Genomic DNA, 18,807 nt, shown 5'->3' with positions numbered 1-18,807 from the left:
TCAGTTACTTGCTTCTCTACTGTTTTAAAGACTGCGTGGCCTTTATCTTGGGACATTTATCACCCCAGCACAACAGGCTGTCTACTTTGGGACAGCTCAATCACACGGAGCCCAGAAAACCTTGTTGGACTATGAGGCACCTCGGCATCCCGCAGAGAACGCAAAGCTGTTGTTGACAATAACTCCATTCTTCAGCTTTGGCCAGGGATTAGAGCAGAACCTGGATCATCCATACCTGGATTGCACAAAACGTACTTTGCTCTTGGCAAGCTGCCAAATTAGCTGTTTCAGCTGCTTGCAGTGACTTTTATGTTAAAAAGGGGACAGCTTCTCCACTCAGCTGGAGCACCTCAGCGGTAGCACTCAGCTATATGTTGCAGTTATACCCCCAGGTAGGTCGCAAACCCTCGTCTTTACAGGGAAGAAGGAACATCTCCCAGCAAAGCATGCAGGTTCTACGTACGTTTGAGACAGGGGCTTTCTCTGGAGTCGGTCCATAGGTTCATACACATTTGAAGATGCAATTATTGTGCACTTAATTTAAAACAGTAGTTTGGTATTATAATGGCACGCATTCAACACCCATAACCTTCCCCCTATTACATTCTCAATATATCATGCTTCCAAACCATCAGGTTTTAATTAATAAACTATTCCAAGATTACTTATTAATAAGGATCCATGTGCTTACAACTTGCCTATCTGTTTACAAGTGCTGAGGTTATATCTTTGGTGCGAGAAAGGAGTATTTATGAACCAGGATGAACAACTCAATAAACACCAGTGAAGGAAAGGCTATAGTAGTTTTTATATGGGGTTCATCTGCACTGGATTCATCCAAGTGGAGGTGTTGTACATTAAAAGTGCCAAGGTTTGCCTCCACTAGGATTTCACAGCAGTAGTGATCTCAGGGCATAACAGCACCTTCCCTGCAATGAAGAAGGTTTGCCACACTGCTTTATGCAATTCCTGCAAAGCCCAGAGCGCAGGGGTACATCTTCAGCAGGTTTTCTTCCACACCTGCTCACATGTACCAAAGAGCATTCAGATTGGGTAGCTACGCACATGCATTAGCTGTGATGTGCAACACATCCAAAGCTGTAAAACACAGGGGCTCCTATACACGTGCAGGGGGGCTGCTCCGATGCGCTGTAATTCCAAGGCGTCGGAGCAGACTCCATTAATCGAGCCTGCTGGAGTATGAAAATCAATATGCTCCAGCATCATATGCATCAGCATCCCCGTGCTGAAAAATGGCTGTGAGGCACTTTAAAGTTCATTCAATCAGCTTTAGTTCAAAGCACCCACCCCGCCACCATTTTTCAGCGCAGAGAACTGATACACATGATGCTCCGGGTACTTTTAATTAGCATGGCTCTCAGACCAGTGCTAATTCAAGTGCCCCGCAAATGCCACCCGCAGCACGTATAGAAATGCCCAGGGTGACAATTCCTTGCCAAAGAGCACAGACTTCGGGGGGGGGGAATGTTTGAGGGCGGAACATGATTAAAGGAAATTAAGCTAAAACTGGCTATATGAAACTCCATCGTAGGAAAAGAAAAGACAACTATGGAGATAACTGAGTGAAAATTAAAAACCCACGCAAATTAAGAATCTGAGTTTATTTCCTTTTAATTAAATCTTAACAGCCTCCATTGCACAGATACAATTATAAGGACACCCATGATTCTAATGCATTAAATACTTTACCCACAATATTCAAATAATGCAGGAGGTGCTGAAGGCCAGAGGTTCGGTACAACTACTGCAATTGCATTTTCGTTGTGAAAAAACACAAGTGTTTCCATTTTATAGTGTTTTCATCTTACAGTTCCAAAATACTTGTAACAGCTTTTTCCCCCTCTTTATAAACTGGAAGGATCAAGAACTAGAAAATGTTTTAGTTTCTCACTGTCAAGAACACGTTTAGTAAAAAAAGTTACAAAAAGATCAGGTTTTTATTAAATTAATACACTGGAATTCTTCTGCTACTATAATACTGGATTTTTTTTGCTTTCTAGACTCTAATAATGAACTTTAAAACCAAATCAGGGCAAAATCCTGTCCTCAATTATGCTGACATAAATTCAGGGCAATTCAAATGATATCAACAGAGACTTAAATTTGAATTTACACCAATGTAAATGAAACAGCATTTGGCCCCCACAAAATACACAGACGGATAACGCTAAAAGTTTAAAAACAATATGAAGGTAACATCACAAAGTTAAGCAGCAAATTACCTCCAAGGGGGTGATGAGATGCTTCAAGACTGTACAGCACAAATAAGATGGGCACAGTGCATTAAGATCTGGACAATATGCACAGTACGTGCAGAATGCTTTTGTGTTTCATGGTAGTGTTTCAAGAAAAAGCTAACAAGCCTTTACCCTCAGCTTCAGCAGCACAAAAACATCAAGTATTTAAAACAGCCACAAACCCCTTGCTGGCAGCTCTAATAAAGCTATTAAGAAAAAAAAACCCCTAAATATAGTTAGAAGTCCAGTTAAAAAGTGGAAAGTTTTATGAAACAGAAGTATTCCATTAGCAATCATACCTATTTTTGCTGTTGACGGTCTAATTTGTTGGCTTGCTGATGCAAATCTAACTGGAAAAGATGCATTTGTCACACGTATAAAAATCAAAAGACAGGCAGGTTCTTCTTCCTGGTTGGAAGAGACACCTGTACATATGGCATATTTAACCAGTGAGAGAGAGAGCTATGCCTTACTCAAGCCTTTCATAATGCACTTAACGAAATATTATTTTTCTTTTAAAAGAACCACTGGTATTTAAATAGCTTCTTCTTTACATACAGTTTTCATATATACAATACACGTGGGACACAGAGAGATGCAAAGATCCATTTGACTTCAAAATTTCTGAAGCTCGGGAATATTTCGATACAGGTCCAAGGTCTCCGGGTTGGAGAAAGCTCCCCGCTGCTCCACTTCCTTGTCTGCAATGATTTGCTTCACGGCCACTTCCACTTTCTTCCCATTTATTGTGTACTGTAACAATAAAAAAAAAGAGGGCAACAATAAAGTTATGCTCTCCCTTTGGTTGCTTCCTGGATGGCTTAACGCAACGATCCTCAACCAGGTGTCATAGCGTCTGGGGGTGCCATGAGATCCTTTCAAAGTGTGCTACAGGTGCCACACAGTATTAGTGCTGTTAGGTGTGCAAACACCTACACGCGATTCACAAAATAAACCCAAAGATGTCAAATAGCAATCCACTGCATCAAAAACATTCTGTCCTGTCGTCATCTTTCTGGGTTCTTCTCAACAAAAGAATCGCTTTATTATTTTTCTGCAGTCAGAAAACCAAGTGAAAGCTAAGAGGTGGCATTTTCCGAGGGGTGCCTTTAGTCTGATGAGCTTGAGAGCCAGTGGCCTTATGAAAAAGCCACCACCAATGCTGGAAACAAGCCATAAAGACCAGTTCATCTCCTTGCCTCCACTGCTCTGCCTGGTTTTTCAAATGGTTTGAAAAGGCCCGAAGAGTTCAATGAGCGGTTTCAGTAATCTGTTCAGGTTTTCAAGAGGCAACACTGGGAACACGTACCAGTTCCTTTTCATCAGGGGACATACAAGTGGGCCTAGCGTATCTGAATTATTTTGAACCTTTTTTATCAATTTAAAATTATACCCGTGGTTTTCAGCTGCTTTAAGTCTTCTGGGGTTGGGCTGAAATTAATATCTCTGGGTCCCTGCCCACCTGGGCTTTGGGGAACAGGGAAAAAAAAAACGAAGCTTCATATTGCACAGGAGAACTGGAGGATGATATAAGTTTCTACCTGGGAGAAATTTTACAATCTTTGCATTCTCCTTTACCCGAGGAAGGGCATGTGAGCCTGAAAACTTGCAAATAAAAAAAGCTTGTTTGGATTGTTTTTTTGCAACTATCTAGTTGGTTTAATAAAAAAAATATCGCCTCTACCACAAGAGTTCTGACTGCTTTTGCCTTTAACCCAACAGAGCTACAACCTATATCCCTGAACGCATTACGGAAATTATTGAACAACTCATCCCAGATCACCGCAAGCGGGACAACTACCATCCAGTCCAGACTACTCTTCCTCTTGAGTCACGACACACCAAGAAGATTATGGCAAGGCAACTCAGAGCACTGTTGGCCTGAGATCGTCTCAGTCTTTATCCACCGGCACCTGACAGAGAGACTGGTCTTGTCCTGTTCTCTGATCTCGTCCTCCTGTCTGATCAAAGGCCCTGCCATGACTGCTAGGTCTGTAAGCTGCTTTTTATACTGTTGATCCCCAGGCATTAGCCCTTCTGAGACTGCTCCAAAAGGTGAAAGCTGGACAAGTCATCTCTGACCTTCTATGCTGTCGGGAATTTGTTCTCATAAGAGGCGCATTTCTCCCTGTTTATACTAATTGGCTCTCGCGTAGTTCCAGTCCCCTAAACCAGCACTCTCTCCCTCCTCAGCAAGTGCCAGCCTATCTGAAGCACATTCATCTTCAAAGGGATGAGCTTCCAGGAGCTGCGCTAGGGTACGGTGGATTCCAGGTCCGCAGCACTTCCAAGATCCAGGCTGGAAGTCTGCTCACGCAGCACCCCACCGATTAGCAAAGCAAAAACATTTATGTTACTTCAGCGTGTGCTTAAGTATTTTGCTGAAGCAGGGCAGCAGCACGTGCCTTCCCCCATTCTAAGTGCACGTGTCTTCAAGTTTTTTTTTTATAATTTCTAAAACATGGGTCAATTCAGACCTCAGCCTTTAACATTGTTTGACTGTTGACAGCAGAGCAAAGTTACCGATTCCTGCCGGGATAAAATGGCATCAGAATCAGACCCTGTATTTTCAGATGGGGGCAGGTGGATTATTTTTATTTAGCTAAACCCACTTCCAGAAATAGCAGAAAGTGGGGGAAGGGGGGGGGGAATATTCCCCCCCTCCTTCCCAAGCAAGATCTTCAAAGAAAGCAAGGAGACGGCTTTGATCACGTTACTGCTGGCATATTTTACCTGAAACGTAATTAAAATTCATTCAATTGTAAATTCAGTCAAAGTGGGAACTAATTAATGATCTAAGCAGGCATTCCTAAGAGGCTAGCTGTCATAAACACCTCATTGCCGTCAAGTTTATTCTTTACATTCAGGTGATTTATGCCTTTTCATAAAAAGTTTAACATCATGTAGAAGCTGGAGTTTCAGCCAGGACTATCACTTAGGAAGTAAGTCTTGCAGCGATTCTTTTCCACTCATTCAAATAAGAAAAATCGGAGCCCAGTGCTGTTCTCTTATGGCAGCATAAACTACAGTAATCCCATTAAACTCAGCAGACAGCAGAATCAGACTCTTGCCTGCGCTAGGAAGGCAGCTGAGGCTGCCAGTTCTGCGCATCTCCGGAAGTCAGGCCACCATTAGCTTGAAACCTGCATTTGGATGAAATTAGGCATCAATGTCTCAAGCTCAGTTCAGTCTTAGAGCACTGTTCCTGCAAGGGCACATGCAATGACCTGCAGACAACTACACTTCCCCTTCTCACCAGGCCCTGAGCAACCTGTTCACCCAACAGAGCCTGGCTGGGGGCTGGTTTGTCTCACTGTTGGTACTTGGGTTTTTTTCAAGGGACCACAGTTCTAGGACCAATTTAAAAGGAAGCTTTTCCTAATACATACCTTCATGCAAATCTAACTAAGGGATGTCTTTCAGACTTCCTGCTCTGCTCTCTGCTCCACCTGCAAGCAAACCCACTACATAGCACTTCACTTGCGTCTTATACCTCCAAGATGAAACAGCAAAGAAAAAGAGCTTCTTAGAAGCTCAACGGTAGGATAGAGACCTATAATGGAGACAGTAGAAGACTCAGTTCTACAGAGTCCATCTGAAGGATGGGCCAAGAGGCAGACACCTTGCAGAAAATGTATCTGATGTGAAAAGGGTTCTACATTTGAAACAAAGTATGTCTGTACCATTACGTGCGTTCCTCATAGACATGAGCTGAATCGTACGTGCATGTGATAAACTTGCCTCCTCAACTGCCTCCAGAACCAGAAGCATTGCAGATGCCCCTGCAGAGCACTAATTACCACCGCTGAGCGACAGTGCCAATTACCTGCCCCATAGCTGACGAACCCACCTCAACAGCAAATGCAACGTTACTTCCAGGTTTGGAGGTAGTTCACCTGGAACAACATAGCTGGGCATGGCCTTGTTGAGGCTATTCCTACCACTATAACATGAACGGACCAAAAATTAAAATGCTAAGCTGATGCAGGAGAGATGCAGCCTCCACAGTGATTTCCAAACATGCTTGCTTTGTGAGCTCACTCTCAACTCTTGTACCATTTGAACTGGAAGAACAACTAAAGAAGTAAATGTAAACTTCTGGGCATACTCCAAAGACAAAATTAAATTAGCTCATTAATATTTACTGAGAAAACACAGAAAATATCTTTTGTAAGAAAATAGCCCTAAGGCTTAGCACAGAAGGGCATGTGCATATTTATAAACTGAGGATTGATTTTTATATATATAAAAAAATTGTTTTAAACACAAGCTTAGTTGAGAAGAAAGCAAAAAAAGGAAAGACAAGATGTGAAGTTGCTAGGCAACGTGGACAAACTATTTATAAAACTTGAATACACTTTTTAGATGCTAAAATTTCCATGTGTGTGGGTTTGAAGAGCAACGACAACTGCTCCTTAATTATTATTCAAGGTGACAAAGAAAAAAAGTTCAGCATTTTCATGACATACCGGAATGCCTTTGGTTTCTAGGATGAGGCTGGGAACATGTCTGGCAGAAAGCGCGATGCGTATCGCATCCCTAATCCTTTTCACCAGCTCCTGACTGAACACGTGGTTCGAAGCCATCTTCAGGAAGAGGATCACCCTTTCCTCGCCATCTTTGTTGTACTGAGGGATGCAGAGGCTGTCTGAAACCTCTTCAAAAGCTTCCACTGCAAAAGACAGAAAAACTTCTCTTTATCATATGCCCGTGTTTTCTACCGGATCCATCTTTCGCTTTGCATTAAAGGACCTGTACTGAGGAAACAAACAGCAAGTGGACATTCACTGGGATTCTCAGCAGACAGCGAGAGAGCAGGCATCCGACTGCCATTGGCTTCCCGTGGGATCTGCACACCTAACTTCTGTAAGCTCCTCTGGCAACCCCAGCTGCTCACTGCTGCTTGGGGGAAAACCCTGATTTAAAGACCCAATAAATACCAACCTAGCCCAAGCCAAAGTTAGGATCGAATTTGGATCAATAATCTTTATGTTCAATCTAAGTCACATACTTGCTGCCTTTTTGCCTGAGGCAGTTCTATGCCTCCTATTCGTATAGACCCCAAATACTTAACAATCTTTAAGATGCCTTCATCCTCACAAGCTCCCGTGTGAGCTGGGGGAAGAGCTACTATCCCCATTGTACAGCCAGGGAAGTGAGGCAGACCACGGCTGAATGACTTGGCTAAGATCACAGAGGAAACCTACAGTGGAGCAAGAGACTGAGCCCAGGTCTGCAAGCCTTCACATCACTGATCAGCCTCCCTCACTCCTCGCAGGGCGAAGGTGTGGGTAAGGGCGAAACCAGACAACCCAACTGAGACTGTGGATTTAAGATGAAGAGGAGGGGGCTCTGCAGAACACAGCAGAGTCACAAACCGAGTAAGTATTCAACTTCACCCACTATGGGAATGTAGCAACCTAGTCCCTACCAAGCCCTTGCCTATGAAGAGTCAGACCTTGTTACTACTAGTGTAACCTAGATCAGAAACTGCCTCGTACTTAAACGAGACAAAGGAGCGACTGATCTTGTTCCACAGCTTCAGGAAAGGAGGAGTTATATGGAATATGGCTTCAGACAACAGCCGTGAACCTCCCGAAGGTCCCACCATCTCCCATAAGGGAGGCTGGCCCTCCAAATTTTCCCCTGGATGAGACAAGCACCTCAATTCACTATGGCACAGTAACATGGTCCACCACTTCTCCACCCTCCCTCACTACCGCTGGCTTCGGAGAGTTACCAGTGTTCCCCCCATGCACAAATTCGTCATGGCAATGAAGAAGGGCACTACTACAAACTATTAACAATGGCTCGGTAAGAGCCACTGTGCATTGTCTACAAGTTCTCCTTGAAAGAACAAGCCACAAATGTCAGGCGCGCTCCTACAAAGGCAGGTAAAATGGTTTGCTTGTAGACCTTGCTATATAATTGCTTGTAGACCTTATTATACAAATGCAACATCTTATAAGGAGAACAGAGCGCATTTTCAACTAGCCACCTCCGGTTCTGTACACACTTTTGTAAATCAAGCAATTTCACAGCCTACAAAGCGGAATTTTATTGTTAATGACAATATGCTCTTTAGTGCCTTTCATTTCAAAGATTGCAAGTGTTTTATTAATTAATCCTCCCAGCAACCTTTTTAACGCTTATATTTCAGATTTAAGGCTATAAACAATGTCACAGTTGAAAAAGGTGAAAAGTTAATTTCATACCTATGTTATAGATTTCAGAACTTCCAAATCTCACTCCATTCGGATTTAATGTACCATCGCTGAAAATCGCACACAAACAAACAAAGGAGCATTAAAATATAATTAGGGTTTGATGAAAAGAAAAGAACCGATGCAATTAAGTGGGTTTTTCAATATTCAGGGTGGTGAATTGTGCAGGAAGCTGTACAAGGAACAGGATTACAAGAGATCTTTGTCTACAGAAGGCTCTTCATGCTTCCTCCACAGCCCAACGGCTTGCTGGAGGGCTACCCCTTCAGCTTGCCTATGCACAGGCCTTCGCAAAGTAGTCAGCAACAGCCAGGCATGAAATTACCACCAGGTGCTTTTGTGGTACTCATTAGCACTGCTATTGCTTTTCATTCACTGCCTGCGTCCCCTCTGTATTAGTAGCGCTTCTCACTTGCTGCAGATCACAGACACTGAGAGCCAAAGCCTCATAACTGAACCACGTCTGTTGGACAAGAGAGCTGGACACAACGCTAGCTAGATGGGTAACTCAGCTCTCCGTTTTCATGGTGAGTTGTAAACAGTAATACAGAAGCTTGCAATGCTCCTGATGCTCAAATTCGATAAAAGTGTTCGAAGCGCACACTGCAGCTTCCAATAAAGTACTTGGCACTTTACACATATAGTTTTGAAGTCCTTTACAGGATCAGTCAGTACTGTTATCGCCACATTAACCATGAGTAACCCGAGGTATAAAAAGGTTAAGGTAGGACTTTTTCAAAAGCCTCTATTAACAAAAGCCTCCCTGTTTGAGATGCATAGGATCTCATTTTCAGAGCCACCGGACATCCACAGCTGGCCATAAAGCCCCTAGCCAAGGAAGCTTCCTATCTGTGGTCTCTCATTCTGACCTCTTGTAGACTGAGGGACTCTACTTCTGCAGGCAGGACAGATCTAGGCTAAGGTTATATAGCAAGTCAGTGGCAAAGCCAGGAAGAAAACTCGTATCTTCTGACCAGCATTCCCTCTAAGCTGTGTGGCGTGAGTGGCCACGCAGGCGCACTCATGCGGCTCTGCCAGGTGTGCCTATATGACCACACAGTTTAGAGGGAACGCTGCTTCTGACTCCTCACCCATTCATTCACTATCACTACATCCCCTAAAGCACCAGCTCCACAATCACGGGACCCATCCTCAAAAACTCAAGGAGCTACTGGCTTGTAATGATGGCCAACTATCTAACAGAAGATAGTTTTCGATCTGTGCTCCCTTTGCTCTGATCTTGAGAGCAAACAGAAATGCTGCTGTTTTACAAGAACTCTGAAATGACGGGGAAAGGCAAGGCAGCAAGCAGAGTGTAGAGTCACCTGCTACATGCACATGTCCTTCTACAAGCCAGTAACCAGTGGGTCTCCTGATTATGGCAGCCTCCTTATGTCCACTGACTCATGAGTTTTACCAAAATATAATCATTTTTACCTGCGGCCCAGCATGACGATTCCACCTGTCTTGGGATTTATTTTGCAGTAGTCACCATGGGCCCAGACACCTGCCGGTACAAGACAAAAGGGAAGACACTCTTGTTTATCAGCCGTCCAGCTCCCTCTGGCTTTTCAACAATTTACTTCCACTGATGAAAATAGACCAGAGGATCTGAGGACCAGTGTTTGGAGGGACAGAGTTTAGAAGAAAGAGTTAAAATAAAGGTACTGTCCAGCTTGGTTAGAAGACAATGAAAGGGACACATGGCAGCCTAGAAATATTTGCAATGGGTAGGATGCCAAGGATGGAGAAGACTTTTTGGATTCTCTAAGTGGGACCACATGTGTGAAGTCCCTTGTGCTCACTGGCTTGAGTACTGGCTAGCCAAACTAGCCCTGGTCCTGATTCCGGTTACAAGTAGAAAGATCAAACACCATCAGGGCAGACTGTGACAAGCCACAAAACATGCACCACAAGCAGACCCAAATCAGGGATGTCACCTCTCCCCGACCCCTTCAGAGCGTGACAGGAAGAGGGTCTGATTTCAGGCACGCTCAAAGTCACCTTCTCACTCAACACCACCCAAGGGAGATGTCTGATGACTTTGGAGCTGAAGGCCTCACTGAGCACTTAATGAGAGATCTTCAGCTAAGAAATGAAAATATGCTTTGAACAGCATGCTCTGGAGAGGCTGCAGCTGCACAGGTAACACACACACTTGGGCGTGTTACCTGGCTGCTCCTCTCCACTGCACTAGGTAATTCTGGCAGAGAAGAAGTTCTCTCTTCTGGGCTTGCATGGCAGGCCCCAACCAAGTGAAGCCACAGAGGATTCCCCATGTGCCCAATGGAGCTCCCCCAGACTTGCATTAGTGCAGAATCACGATCAGACTCTTCCCATCTGTGCCAAACTGCATTTGTGGTGTCAGTCTGGAGAAACTCCTCTGAAGTTAGGGGCTAAGAATAGAAACATGACCCAATTTTATTCTAATTTTGCCTAAAGAAAACAACCCAGCCACACGCTTACAAACATTTAAATTCCTCAGTTGACACATTTTATGCCAAGTATCAGACTGGAAAATATTTATATAGAAGAATAGGGGCAAGGGGAAACCATAGCCGGGTTTTTAATAGAGCCTGAATCATAGTAGTTTCAGTGCTGACTCCTGTCACATGCAGTCATTCTTCCTTTCAGAGTTATGTTTGTTAAGCTTATACTCACCCGTCTAAGCTTTAACATGAATTCAATGATCCCCTTTGTTCTTAAAGAATCCCTCCGGCTTCTTATGCCCAGTTAAAAACATTGCACATTAAACTGCTAAAGCACCAGGAATAGCAATATGGTGATCCAAAGCTTAATCTATTATGAGCAGGAAGTTTGCAAACAAAGATGACATGTCTGCATGTTGCAAACTACTGACACCGTGACAGAGTGGTGTATTTTCTGTATGCTCTTTGGTACTGGTATGAGGCAGAAATGGAATTGCAAAAAAGACTTTAATTTGATTTCCAGGTCAGGAAAAGCTTTCTGCATGGAAAAATGAATACTTTTTTTTAGTGTATCAAGGCTCTATTAGAAGCCTTATTTCATCAGATATTATAACAAGCAGTAGATTAGGGAAAGATAGATTTATAGTAGAATTACAAGTGCATGGGCTCTTGCTACATGATTTGATGTCAAAATCAATTCTCTTCCCACCCCAGCAAAGAAACTACCCACTTGGTATACATGTAGGACAGGAGGATTGCTGAGATTCTGAATGCCAAGCAAGAGTTTCCCATTTTTTCTGACAGTGGAGGCAGAGCGTAAGGAATGGGACATTAAAAAAGTACCACTCAAAAAACCCCCAACTAAACACCAAGGACGTCAAGCCTTTTTAATCAGATCACAGTCTCCTGATGCAGCACACAGCATCTCACTTCACCACTCTCTTCGAGTAACCCTCCTAGTACAGCTTGGTGATGCAGCATTTTGCAAATAAAGCCTCATCCCTCTCTGAGAAGAAAAGGATGTGTGAGGCTTTGCTCCCCCAAGTCTTCGTCTGCTGGGCGGCAGTGAATACTGAGTTGCTGCACTCCAGTGCTAGCAGAAGCAGAAGGAAGGGGTGGGCAGAGTCCCTGATGATGACCACAAATAAGTCTCTAGCCCAGAGCACACCAGCTCCTTGACTCCTATCAACACAGAGATGTGTGAGAGTGGGGATGTGCATATCCAACAAGACACCAACTTAAACCCAGTCCCCACACTACCAGGGAACCAGGCCAGCACTTATCTCTTAAGACTCTCTCCTTCTGCTAGGTAGGAACTGTCTGGCATCAGTGCAGCAACACTTTCATTAATGCAGGACTGCTCCCCAACCTATTCATCACTCCCTGCCTTGCTTCCATGCCGAGTACTCCACACCTGTGCAGTGCAGGACCGTTGGCTGCTACGGCCATAGCTGCCTACTGACAACAAAGCAGACTGACACCAAAGCTGGAGCTTTCCAGGGATTTTAATTAAACCAACCTGGACTGCAATTCAAACCTGTGTGTCAGGGAACAAACAGCAGAAGATTTATCAAACACTCCTTACAATTCTCATCCTAGCAAATCCAGATACACAGCTACAGCTGTTCGGCAGTACGAAAGAGCAGGTTTGTGAATTTCCAGGTTTGTAAATGACCCACCACTTCTATAACTAGTTCAAATAATGCCCGGTGTTATCCACGACTTACCTGGGAATTTTGAAAAATAAGCTTTCCTGTATTTGTTTCCATTCTCATCATTCCAGAAGTGGGTGGGTTGACAAGGAATAGGCTTGGTGCAAACCAGCTCGCCACTTTCTCCCCAAACTGGTTTCCCTGTTTACAAATCAAATCAAGAGATGTTTAGTATCTCTCTTCTGTGAACCACAGAGCACCAAAGCAAAGAAAAGACCATTATTCTTTATGCATAAAAATCCAGCTGCATTGGAACTTGTATAGAAACCTAGCTAGATATGACTGCTGGTTCAGAAAGCCACGCAACAGGTCACATTCATCCTAAATTTGGTTTCATTAACTTTAGCGGAGTTGCAACACACATGAATTTAGCCCAGTGTCTAAAATAGAGTTTAACTAGTAAATATAAATTACGATGGAAGGGTTTGGAGGTTAGCAAAAAAAACCGCAAACAAACTACTTTCCCAAAGTGAGAGACAAGGAAGGTCAGTAGTGACAGAGTTTTTACCCACAAGCTCTCTTCACTTAAGACTCCCTACTCCAGCAATTGTTGGACGAGTTTCCACATCGCAAAATCCAGAGTCATTACTGGGCGCCACTGTGGAATTAGACTGAAATCCCCAACACGTTTCAAGCTGGCTTTGTAATAGCCAATAGATGTTTGCAACTTTTGGCCATTCCAGGTACAGGCAGGATTAAAGATGAAGTAGCAATGAAGACACAATACCAGTTATCAGTCTCGTAAAGCACCAGCCAAATTCCCACAGCTGTTACCTTTCAGTTCTTACTGAGTTTCCTGGATTAGTTACCTTCATCATTCCAGGCTTCCACTGCCATGCCAAGGTTTCTAGCCTGAATCTCTCCTTTGTAAACTGGAATCGAAACATTCTGGCCCATGAAACAGGAAACTATATCTGTTCCACCTGCAGCAAAGGAAAGACGCTTAGAAAGCATGCACAAGTAAAGCGCTTGCTTTCAAAGGTTCAAATAAAGTCCACGCATGAACTGGGAGGGAGGGTAGGAGATCAGCACGTAATACCGAATGTGTTCTGTTCACGCTAAGTAATAAAATCTAGAACACGCTGCCTGGATGGTCCGGCATTTCTCTGCCACTTTTGATGCAGAAAGCCAGACAGGGTTTTATTAAAGCATATGTACCTAGGCACAGGGCTTAGGACTTGGGTTTTCTCCTCTCGCTACTTTTACACAAGAGTAATTTCATAAACCTCATGAGCTAACACCTAATTTACAGATCAAGAGGTTGGCAACTTTTCACTAAGGGCAGGCCAAATTAACACGGCTTGGTCCTAAGGTAGACCAGAGGTGGCAGTTAGATATTCTGCCGCTAGATGGCTTGTTCTCACCATTCATCTAATGAATAATCTATAAACCTCCATGTCTGGCAGGTCAGGTAAATTCTCTTTGCAGGCTGGATCCACAGGTTGCTGACCCCTCTTCTAGTGCATTAAAAAAACTGCTGTTGTGTTTGGGTTCCCTGCACAGAATGGGGAGGTTTAAATCCTAATGAAATTAAAAGGGGTGTAGGTTGTAGCCGTGTTGGTCTAAGGACATAGGCAGGCAAGGTTCTGTGGGTGAATCTGATATCTATTAGATCAACTTAAATAGTTGGAAAACTATTTTAATTGTTTTACTATTTTAATAATTTAACTATTTTAATAATTGTTTCCCAACTATTTAAGTTGGTCTAATAAAAGATAGCAGATTCACCCAATGAAATTAAAAAGCATTTTGCCAAAATTCTATTCTACTTTTGCCAAAATCAGAATACTCCTATGCATATCAGGGTTGAAAGAGGAAGTCACAAGGCATAAAGCCCAATCTTGCCATTTTTACACACGTGAAACATTTCTCTGTGTCAGAAACTATTAGTGTTTCAGGAGTCACCATAATACCCAGACTTGCTCCCCCACTGAAGTCAGAGGCAGAGCTCCCACAAACGGCAGCTGCAGGAAGGTCAGGCTCCAAATCTGATGTCTAAACTAAGTTGAGTCTTAGTTTAGTTTACCAGGGCAGGAACGTGACGCCCCACAAATAAAACGGAAGTGGCCTAGGTAAGCTCTCCTCCCACCAAGCCACACTGCACAGCGCGGCACATGACCTGATGCATCTCCACTCTTAACTAGATCATTTACAGAGTGATGTGTCAGGAGTCTTAATTAACTGCCCCACAGTAAATGAAACAGAAACCAGGTGACATCTCCTCAAGAAGCAGTTCCTGCTGAAATCAGCTGTTTACAAAATAGTGTGTACTGTAGGTTAATAGACTCTTTGCCTTCTCTTGCCCTGCTGCCCCTAGGGACATCCCCTACAAATAAGTGATCCTGCTCCCTTACATCAGAATCATGCCACCTCCAAGTTATTAAGCACACCAGCTTCATAATACTAATATAAAGGCATGCTGAATTATGCAAGAAAACCCTGCAAAAGCCACAGCTAGTTGTGGTTCAACCAAAACCAAGGCTGACCGCTCCAAGGCTCAGTTTTCCTCTCCTGAAAGTAAGCAAGAAATGCACAAGCTGCAGAAGGGATTAGCAAATGGAATAGGTTTGCAGAGTAAAGCATCACCTGAAATGGATCCCAGGAGCACACTGCTCTTTATGTGCTTGTAGACATACTCGTAGCTTTGAGATTTCAGTGGCGACCCTGTAGATAGTATAGTGTGGAGTGTTTGAAGATTATGGGTTTCACCTTAAAAAAAAGAAAACCAAAATAAATACATAAATAAAAATGACAAGGTTTTTAAATCATATCGCCTTATCTATTCAACACTTAGATTCAAGAAATCACAAACATAACAGTCAATTTGCTGTACGTGGACAGGATACAGAATCAGAAGAAGAAAAAAAATCAATAGGCATTTGAAGCTTACATGGTTTTAAATTTTTCTCTTCTAGCACAGCCAGCCACTTGGCGCCTGTTCCAAGGATGGTGATCCTAGAGGGAAAAAGAAAAAAAGAGGAGAATTTTTCAGCTACTTTGCCTATTTAAATACCATCCTCTGAGGTGCCGAAGACCTGCAATTCCCAGAAATGCAAGCAGAAGTTGCAAGCACTCTGCACATTGATCAGCCAGGAAATGTAGCCACTTCCAGCTTTGAAATTCAAGGCACGCTTTTTTGGGGGAATGAAAAGTAGTCAGGTCACTGGAGAAATTTTTATAGCCTTGAAACTTTTAATTCCCATTTTAAATATCATAAGCTAAGCCTTCCCAGGTAGCAGAGAATATTCACTTACAAATCCAGGAACGCATAAACTGCAGAGCACTCCAAATCCATTAGGGACACTAACAACATTTAATTCATTAATTGACGATAATTGTCACTGCTCTGTTTAGCAGAGAGCTAATACCTTAATATAGGGTGCACATCGGATACAACTCGGCCTGGATACCTGGTCAAGCGAACACTAAGGAGCCGTTCTAGAGGGGGATACATTGATCAAGAGTATGAGATGAAAGTTCCCCCTTCCATAAGGAGGAACTTCTGGTTCAGCTCCTTTTGGCTTCTCAAAAAAAAGCCAAAACAGGCGGTTTGATACCACACCAGTTGCTGAAAGAGTTAAGGTCGAGACATCATCTTCAGCATCCAAAAATCTGAGCAAGTCATTCCTTCAACCAGTTGCAAATCAACAATCTTTGTGACAAGGCAATCACCCTACAGCAATTACTAGTCCCATGAAGCAATGTATTCACACCAACACAGAAGGCAGAGAGCGAAATAAATATTTCAATTAATGCAATAAATAAAGAAAATGGATAGCTAGAGAATGCTGTCTGTCTTGCACGTTTGACAAAGCATCACAAGTATTAGGAACGGAACTTTTTTCGTTTTGGAACCCAGCAGAACAGCGTGCAAAATGCCTCGGGTATTAGCAACAGCCCGAGCGTTAAATAATTGAGTTGTTACAAGCAGCTCAGAGCTAAAATGGATGGCTGCCTTCTACAAGGGCCCAAACACCTGCATTGATAGGCAAATGCACGTGGGGAGAAATCTGTTTGGTCCTCCGAGCGTAGTGACTGCAGCGATGATTAGCCACACTCTGGCAGGAAACGGCTTTGCCCCTTCCATATCATGCAAACATCAGCCATTACTGGACCTCAATTCGGCCTTGCCCGATCTCATACAGTCCTATAATGCCCTGGTATTGAGGCAGAGAGAGCTGGCGGGACCTACGCAAGGTCACAGCCCGATCCCAAATCTCTGCTGGAAACACAACTCAAGACTTTGGGCTCCATCCTCCTCCCCAAACCAGCAACTACGCAATACAACCATGAACGCTCTCAAAAACAACAGCGGTGAGAAAAGAAATCCTTTGGAAAAAGAACTGTGCTTGTTTTCCAGCTTGAAAAAAATTTAAATTATCCACAGTAATCAATGAGGCTTAATACCTACATTTATCTACATTAGTTATAATATCACTGAGGCTGAAACAGAATTTCCAGAGCTTTATTTGCCTACTGTTTTAATATATGAGTTTTGAAGTGCCATTAATCTAACTGGGAAACAACAGAATTTTAAATGACTGCATATAACTCATTTTCAATGCTCTTAACAAGAGGAGAAAGCAGAGCAGGGGGGGAAAGTGTTCTCACACATCACCTGAAACCTAAAGTGAACCTCTCTGCCCCCTTAGCACCTTCTACTGCCGGAGCGTCAATCAGATCTATACATTAACCTTCTTCACCAAATCATATTCCCACATGAGGAATGTCCAAGTGGTTTCTGCCGGCTCGTATAGTAAAAATAAACTCACTTAAGGAAATCCCGAGAAGTACTAACTTTATTGTTATTTATATACAATGCTTTATAGAATTAGAAGTGTACAGGAAAACATGTGACAATTAGCATAGGGAATAAAAGATCCCTTCAGTGGGCATGTATACACGCACAGGTTTCCCTCGCTTTATGCTATACATGCGTTCCTGGAAAATGGGGCATAACTCGAATTTGCATAAAGGGAACGCACTTTACAATGTAACAAACAGGGATACCTTCCAAGACCTCGACTGTACTGACCCCCAGACCCATTTCTACCAGTTTTACAAGACGATTTTGGTACTCACTAACAGCAGGCAGTGCGCACAAGCACAGGGTAGTGGTGAATGTTTAGCTGGTGTGAAGAGAGGATGGGGAAGGCTTCACTGATGGACCAGGGAGAGGGGTAGGAGATAAGCTATTGGGACGCTTAGAAGCCATATGGGGATGGCAACTACAGAAACGTGTGTCACAGACAACGAGTGAGGAGCACAGAGACTATATTTGAGTGCGTATCACTCCCACAATGCACCGCACAAAGCAGCTGACTGCAGGCTTCCACCACACAAATCGCGTAAGAGTGAATTTACCATGCATAGAACGAATTTTTGGTGTAAAAAGGGTCATCACATAAGAGCAAATCTGCACATACAGAACCCGCACAGAGCAAGGGAAACCTGTACATTTGTCTGCTCCAACGCACCGGAGATCCGGTGTGTTGGAGCAGACTGGATTAATCGAGTCTGCTCCACATGCAAGCTGATGCGCCCAGTGCTGCATCGTATGCATTTGTATAAATGGCAAAATGCATGTCAGCACCGAGAAAATGACAGTGGTGAACTTTTGAACTAAAACACCTTTGATGTGTTTTAGTTCAAAAGCGCGCCACAGCCATTTTCTCAGCAGTGATGCGCATTTCACCATTTGTACAAATGCATGTGCCACAGCGCCAGGCACTTTTAAAACTGCCTAGTAGTGCAGCACAAACGTATTTACAAATGCCTAATATTACTAGCATTAAAACTGATAGATGGGAACCACTGACGAGCTGCTAACACCACCAAGACACTCCAAGGTGGAGGAGACAGCAGCTGCTGAAATGGTGGTAGGATGTCCGGGCTGCAGGCAGAGGTCACTGTTTCAGCAATACAGAACAAACTCTTTTCAGAGGGGGAGTTTTCTCCCTCTGCAGCTACACGCCTGAAGGGCACCTCTGAGGTTGCCATTTCTTAGGCAGTGACAACCTGTTGGCACAGATATTCCAGTGCATAAAACAACTGTCAGACACAGAGACCATCTCCTGGGACAAGAGCGCTAAGTTAGCCCAGGGACATAAACTGGTTGTTCAACAGAAGCTCACTGCAGTCATCTCAGCTATTTTTAGCCGTGTGCACTTGCCTCTTGTCCTTC

At 43.5% G+C, this 18,807-nt stretch overlaps 1 protein-coding gene across 1 annotated transcript in view; it reads right to left on the bottom strand.

Annotated features, from left to right (window-relative positions):
* Positions 1-1,607: 1,607 nt before the first annotated feature.
* The window catches only part of AACS (acetoacetyl-CoA synthetase), a 69,796-nt gene continuing 52,596 nt past the window's right edge, over positions 1,608-18,807 (bottom strand). The window contains exons 11-18 of the mRNA XM_006261865.4: positions 15,514-15,578; positions 15,210-15,332; positions 13,433-13,546; positions 12,639-12,764; positions 9,920-9,989; positions 8,474-8,532; positions 6,728-6,930; positions 1,608-3,011 (exon numbers count right to left, since the gene is read on the bottom strand). Coding sequence (XP_006261927.2) covers positions 2,874-3,011; positions 6,728-6,930; positions 8,474-8,532; positions 9,920-9,989; positions 12,639-12,764; positions 13,433-13,546; positions 15,210-15,332; positions 15,514-15,578 — 898 coding nt within the window. The 3' untranslated portion in view covers positions 1,608-2,873. The remainder of the gene's footprint in view (positions 3,012-6,727; positions 6,931-8,473; positions 8,533-9,919; positions 9,990-12,638; positions 12,765-13,432; positions 13,547-15,209; positions 15,333-15,513; positions 15,579-18,807) is intronic.

This window comes from Alligator mississippiensis, chromosome 10, assembly GCF_030867095.1.
Source record: "Alligator mississippiensis isolate rAllMis1 chromosome 10, rAllMis1, whole genome shotgun sequence".
NCBI lineage: Eukaryota > Metazoa > Chordata > Crocodylia > Alligatoridae > Alligator > Alligator mississippiensis.
Note: the sequence above shows the minus strand (reverse complement) of the source record. Positions and strands in the feature narration are given on the sequence as shown.